Genomic DNA, 6,705 nt, shown 5'->3' with positions numbered 1-6,705 from the left:
CGCATGAAGGCCCAAGCTGATAAGCACCGCTCGAAGCGCACATTCGCCATCGGCGACTTCGTCTTCTCCTTCGTCTCCAGCCGTACGTGCAATCGTCGCTGGCGCCTCGCCCCCACAGCAAGCTCTGCTTCAAATACTTCGGGCCCTTCGAAATCATCGACAAGATCAACGACGTCGCCTACAAGCTGAAGCTTCAGGAGGGTTCCTCAATCCATCCGGTCTTCCACGACTCCCTCCTCAAGCCGGCGTTAGCTCATCTGCCTCCCGTCTCCGCCATGCTCCCCGACATCGACGACTCCCTCCAGGCTCCAGAGAAGATTATGCAGCGCCGCATTCATCATCACGACGCCCATGCTGTTCCTTAACTGCTCGTCAAGTGGTGGGGCATGGATGATAGTCTGGCCACCTGGAAAGACGAAGTCGCACTCCATCATCGCTTTCCAGGTGCGACGGCATGGGGACATACCGGAGCTCAAGGGGGAGGGATGTCAGCAGCTCCCATCCGGGCGACCCGGCCAGCTGCGGCACCAAGGCCCAGGAAGTCCACAAGGCCCAAGTCCAAGAACGTTCGACTGGTTGCCCCGAATGGGCTTGTAATGCGTGTGTTGAGTGGCCAGTGAGTGAGGATAAGAGGGGTGTGAATCGGAGGCTAATGTATCTTTTGAAACCCTAACTCATTACGTTTTACGCTTTACAATAGAACCGGCCTTCTGCCGGCAGCTACCTTCCTCGTATTACTGTTTACCCTTCTCGTTTCCGTTCGGCAGCCGCCGCCGCCGCTGACAGTCTGCGATCACAAAAACAACCTCCGCGACAACATCCAAAACTGTATGCACGTGTATGCACCTCTAGCTTGTTCTAAGTCGACCAAATTCTAAATTTGACGTGGCCGATGTTTAGAATGGGTTGAGTCAGAATCAAGATATTTTTTAATAGCAGGCTAAGCCATTTAGCAATAACCTCCTCCACAAAGCGAGATCCCACAAAGCTATAAAAACTACAATGAGATATAGTGAAAGCTATTTCATTGTCACAAAAAAATGAAAAAAATGCATAGGAACATATAATTAAGAAAAATTCATCAACACAAATACTCAAATACATGCACATGATGAACATTTATATTCACAACTAAGCCAAACAACGGTGTTTAGTCCACTACAGTTACATGGGGGTGCTTCAGGTCCGGCTCTGGACCTAATCCATCCATTTAGAGTTACTTCACAAAACTACAATATTGTAGTAAAATAAACTATGTAACAATACAGATATGAAGTGATAAACCATCAAGGAGAATTGTCCATATGTTATTGGTAACTTTTGTTGTTACAAAAGGAACAAACCATGCTACATGATACATATAGTTGGAATTTTTCAAGAATTCTGCACAAACTGTTGGAAAATAAGCGTTGGCAGAGAACGAAGATTGTGGCATCCAAATTACAAGAGTATCTATTCAATGTCTCAAACATGCTTCAGTCAATTGTTTTCCATAATTCCATGTGAGCATTCTAAGAACAAACCAACTTCATTCGACTTTCTTGGGTTCTGCTTGAGGCTTCCAGAAACCAAGACGAAACTTGTGGGCAAGACTCAAAATCAACTTTCTCTGCATTGCAGGAAAATAATCAAATATGACAAATTGATAATTTAGATCTAGAGACTTCTATTCTCAATCTTTACGTTTTTAAATGGAGCCCTGCTATATGTATGAAGAATTTATCTGCTAAGCTGCTACAACTACTATTCATGCAATTCTATTGTTCCCGTCAAAAGAGCCCACACATCCTCCTTTTGTTGACCTGTCCAGCTTCCCGTCAAAAGAAGGCCTCAGTTCAGCAGTGTAGACCTCAGTCTCAGCGAGGAGATAGTTGAGCAAACCCAAGCAACAGTAAGGTTGATTCGGTCTACCAAGAGCTCTATTCAGGTGAGCAGCCAAGCAGGCGTGTGGAAACTGAGCTTGATCTGGTGGCGCACTGAGAAGCATGTGTGAATTTCACTTCAGTGCGAAGGAGGGTGTAGCATTCAGAAACTGGAGCAACTAACCTTGCAAAGCGAGGCTACATTACAGAAAGAAAGAACCTTTCTTAATGCTACTAAATGCCAATCATTTATTTCAAAAAAAAGCCAATCTTTTCTGAACATATTGCCTTGGAAGCAACAAGCGACCATGGAGGTGATGGGAATAAGAGAGCAAACAGAACATATTGCAGGAGAAGCAAGCGAACAGCAATGCTTGATGCCTCTTTGGTGGGAAAGAACACTTCACACAATCATAGAGCTTTATCAATCGTGGCCCTAACAAATTATGAGAAAAAAGATGAGGATGCCTGCGTGGTCACATGCTTAGCTTTCTTTGAAGGTGTTCCATAGCAAAATGCTCGTGCACAAACTTTTCCTTAGAAGAATTCTGAACCAAAACAGCTAATTCTAACAACAACTTGATTCAAACATATCTGATCAAGATAAAATTGTTTGTTATCAAGATGCAACAGGTTTTAACCCATAGTAAATGTTACAATTAAAAATCAGTGGTTAGCTAAATGTTGACCAAATTTTGTTTCATTCTCACATTTTAACAAAACCAGATTATGTTAAACTTGATTTAGATAGCCACCAAAATCAAAGTTGGGGAGATATTCAGCATTTCAGCCTGCTCGGTTGTGCTAGTCAAACAGCTGCAGCAAGCAGTTCCGACCGGAACCACAGCCATTTACACAGAAACAAGCTTGGATATTAAACGCTAACTTGTTTCCCCGAGCACAAATAATGGGCTCTATGTGAAAACTTACATGGCTTTCGCAACAAAGAAAATTATGGCAAAAAAATCCATTTTAGCTAAATGTTGCAACTTAATTAAAAAATTAGGATAGCGTGAACTCGAGCTATGTTATGCAAGACCAATTGGGTCACGGTCTCATGGACGTCAACATAAAGCACATTCTTGGCATTGAAATTGGGGGAATGCAAAATTTGGAGTCTAGGAAAGGGAATCTAAAAAAAAACTTGACCTGCAGGGTAAGCCACCCCTGGGCATTGCTGTGATAGAGAAGAGAAGACCTTCTCACACAGGCTAAGAAAACCCCTGCCCACCCTGACACAGGGGCACCGTTGCCCTGTGAGAACCGGGTTGGGCCTTTTGACCTATGCTTTGGCCATGGGACACATGAGGGGATTTTTTTAACCCCAGCCTGAGATTCGCTCCCACGGGAGTCGAACTTAGGACCTGAGGAGTGCTACTAAGGCCACCGGAAAGAGAATCTCTAGGCAGCTTTTACAAAGGGGTTGATCCGAATAAGGACCACCGGGATATGAGTGGAAGGACACTACCACTGTGCCAGGCACAACTTTCTAGAAAACTAATTCCAACATCAAAAGGAAAAACTAACTAGAGAGAACATCATCAACCGAAAAAAAAACTCTGTAGTGTTTACAAAACACAAAAACTGATCGTGCGTTCTTGTCAGCTCATCAATCTTTCAACACCCAATGCATGGTTTGAGAGACCTAGATTCACTACTTGATGCTAAATTTGCTATGAAAACAATCTATCATAAGGAAACTATTAACTATGAACTGGTAACTATTAACTATGAACTGGTTTGATATTCACAAGAATCAAACCAACGTATAAGCTAGGAAACTATTTGAACAAAGTAATTTACTAGAAGGACCAATTTATTCTACAAACATGTCGATTTGATTTGTAAACATGCCAAGTCACCTCACATTTTAGCCAATGGAACGTCGGAAACAAAGCTATATGGAGAAAAGTATTTTGCATCTCAATCAGAAAACACCACAGGAAATCTCCCAAACCAACATTTGGCTACGGCCCATAAATTCGACTTAGGGATCGAATTATATAATAGACATCAAAACCTCGCCGAGCGACAACTACATTTCCATGGCAAAATGCTCAAACTAGAGGCACATCCGACACTCGTTTCGTCGTTTGTCACCCGAGAGAGAGAGGAGAATTTGTGGCTTACACGCTTGCAGGGGATGCGGAGATTCTTGCGCCGCAACTTGCCGGCCTCGATCAGCCTCTGGATATCGCTACCCACTGCTTCCTCCGGCTTCGCGGCTTGCGTCTCCATCCGCTTACCCACGCCGTTGAGGAACTCCACCACGCCGACCCTGGCTGCGCCCGGCAACGATCCAACTCCAGTCACCAAAGAGAAGCACGACGAGATTCAAGGGGGAGAAGAAGGAGCGGGCATACCTTGGTAGGGCTGGACGTGGAACGATCTCGCCGGAGCTCCAGCGCCGGCAAAGAGGAGGCGGCGGGCGTGAGATGCGAACGCGAGAGCCATGGGATGGGACTGGAGCAGCGAGGATTGAGAGAAACGACGAGTGCAGGTGAAGGCCCGGTGACGACGAGACAACCTTGCGCCGCCGCACCCCAACAGCCAAGAGGAGAGGGGATATAGGGATAATTAATTTAGAACGTTTTGAGATTATTATTACTAGCAAAAATATCCGTACGTGCAACGGATCGTTACGTACAGTAGGTAGAGATAACGACAACGCTAGATGACTTTATTAGGTAGAGGTGAAGACACATAGTCGAAGGTGCGACCGAGGTAAATTGCATGAGGACTGGTCATCATTTCGTATGTACTAGAGCCCGAAGAGCTCCTCACCTGCCAAGGCTAGGGTCAAGGGCTCGACGGCCACCATTGTCGATCACACAAGGAGATAGGTAAGGCACTATTTTTTTGGAGATCGGGTACACAGACTACGGTAGAGGAGGCCAATGGGTGTGCACTTTTCTCCCTCCCCGGCGCTATTATTCTTCCTCTTCTCTAGCGGCTTTCTTCTCTCCTAGTGGCGGGCGGGCTGGCAGGCCTAGCAGTGTGAGGTCAGTTAGACAAAGCCGAGTAGCGTGCAAGGTCGAGCTCCATCCGGCGAGATCCGGTCTTCTGCTCGTGCCGGCGGAGCAGCAACGGCGGAGGACGGGGCAGCGGCGGCGTCGGGCAGAGTAGAAGCGGTGCGGTGGGCGAAGGAGCAGTGGCAGCGGATGTCATAGTGTGGCGAGTGGACGGCCTCAGGCTCGGGTGGGGCCATCTCCGATGGCTGGCGCTGGGCAGAGGGCATGGTCGGCGAGGGTCAAGGGCCATGGACGCATAGCGGTGTGGGGAGAAGAAGAAGATGATGGCGACGAAAAAAGGAAAAAAAGCGAAAAGAGATGGGAAACGATGTTGCTCGGCCCGGGGGAGTGGGAGTAATTTTTATATAGAAAAGAGATTGATATGTACGTTAAATCCACCATCTATCCAATTCATATTTATTTCTTCAGCCAAACACAAATGGAATCGATCCCGTCCCTTATCAACCAAACAGAAAATGCAGTCGTCATGTCCCCGTCCGGTCCATAGGTGGGCCTGCTGGAGGTCGCCTCCTATGGTAATGATCCCGTGAGGACCGGGCATCTTGAGCTTGAGGCAGGTGTAGTTGAGGACGATCATGAACTTGGCATAGCATGGTTGGGCCAGGATGGCGTGGTAGGCATCGAGGAAATCCGCTATTTCGATGGTGAGTGTTTCCGTGCGAAAGTTGGCTCAGCCTCCGAACATCACGGGTAAGTTGACCTGCCCAAGGGGAATGACCTAGAGCCCAGGTACGACTTAGTGGAACGGAGCATCGGATGGTCGTATCACCGCTCGCGATAGCCCCATGGCGTTGTAAGTTTCAGCATAGAGAGGGTTGAGGCCGCTCCCACCGTCCAGAGAACACGAGATAGGCGGATCTTGCCGATGATCAGGTCAACGACAAGGGGGAAGCGGCCCGTTGCAGAACGTGGTCAGGGTGATCCTTTCTGTCAAAAGTGATTGTGGTCTCTGACCATTTCAGAAAAGCTAGGACAACTTCACCCAGGGTGGCCGCATTGACCTCCCAAGCCATGAGCTTCTACCAACGCTTGGACTCGTATGCCACCGATCCGCCGAAGATCATGAGGCACCCTTTTGAGTCAGGATATGCATCTCCTTTCTCCTCATTGCCGGCGAATCCAGACGGCGTGTCCATACCGGTTGCCATGTAGTTGCCTTTGAAGTAGCGCTTGATAAGGTCACACTCCTCGAGGGTGTGCTTGACTAGATAGCCGTGGTTGCTGCATGACATCTTCACTATCTTGTCAAAACTAACGTGGTTGAGCTTGCCAGTTTTCTTCCTGTGGACCCTATCGACCGTCGTGACAAACTCGCAGTCATGGCGCCTCCAGCTATCCTTCTTGCCTTTTTATTGCTGATTGTGGTCCTTAGCCTCGTTCATGGGTTGGGCATGAGCCTTACCCTGGTACTTGCAAAAGATTACGTGGACGGCCTCCTCACCGGAGGCGTGGCTTGTCACAAGGTCAAGCAACTCCCGCGTCATTCTTGGCTTGCTGCGTTCGAGCTCGTGGACGAGTGCTTCGTTGGTCGCTCTAGAGATGAATGCTCCGATCATGTCCGCATCCATGATATTAGGAAGCTCATTGCACTACTTGGAAAAGTGGTGGATGTTCTCGCGTAGAGTCTCTCCTTCTATTTGTTTGCAGGCTTTATGGTCCCAGGAATTTCCAGGGCGCACGTATGTGCCCTGAAAGTTCCCTATGAAGATGCGCTTGAAATCTACCCATGAGTGGATGTTGTCCGTGGGGAGATGCTTGAGTCATGCTCGGGCGCTTTCCGTGAGGTAGAGTGGTAGCTATTAGATGATGAA

The 6,705-nt window shown here is 47.7% G+C and overlaps 1 protein-coding gene across 1 annotated transcript; it reads right to left on the bottom strand.

Moving 5' to 3' along the window:
* Positions 1–1,145: 1,145 nt before the first annotated feature.
* LOC136456091 (uncharacterized) lies at positions 1,146–4,429 on the bottom strand. The gene is made up of 3 exons (XM_066455852.1): positions 4,226–4,429; positions 3,993–4,144; positions 1,146–1,609 (listed from the first exon to the last, which is right to left on the bottom strand). Exons 1-3 carry the CDS (start codon positions 4,314–4,316, stop codon positions 1,529–1,531), a joined length of 324 nt encoding a protein of 107 aa, XP_066311949.1. The 5' UTR covers positions 4,317–4,429; the 3' UTR covers positions 1,146–1,528.
* Between the last annotated feature and the right edge of the window lie 2,276 nt (positions 4,430–6,705).

This window comes from Miscanthus floridulus, chromosome 6 (assembly GCF_019320115.1).
Source record: "Miscanthus floridulus cultivar M001 chromosome 6, ASM1932011v1, whole genome shotgun sequence".
NCBI classification, from domain to species: Eukaryota; Viridiplantae; Streptophyta; class Magnoliopsida; order Poales; family Poaceae; genus Miscanthus; species Miscanthus floridulus.
Note: the sequence above shows the minus strand (reverse complement) of the source record. Positions and strands in the feature narration are given on the sequence as shown.

What these genes read in the sequence shown, in the direction of transcription:
- LOC136456091 (XM_066455852.1), bottom strand. Translation starts at nt 4,316, where the DNA reads ATGGCTCTCGCGTTCGCATCTCACGCCCGCCGCCTCCTCTTTGCCGGC. An exon ending in CCACGTCCAGCCCTACCAAG is followed by an intron (nt 4,145 to 4,225) that starts GTATGCCCGCTC and finishes TGCCGGGCGCAG; the next exon opens with CCAGGGTCGGCGTGGTGGAG. An exon ending in TCCGCATCCCCTGCAAGCGT is followed by an intron (nt 1,610 to 3,992) that starts GTAAGCCACAAA and finishes CCTGCAATGCAG; the next exon opens with AGAAAGTTGATTTTGAGTCT.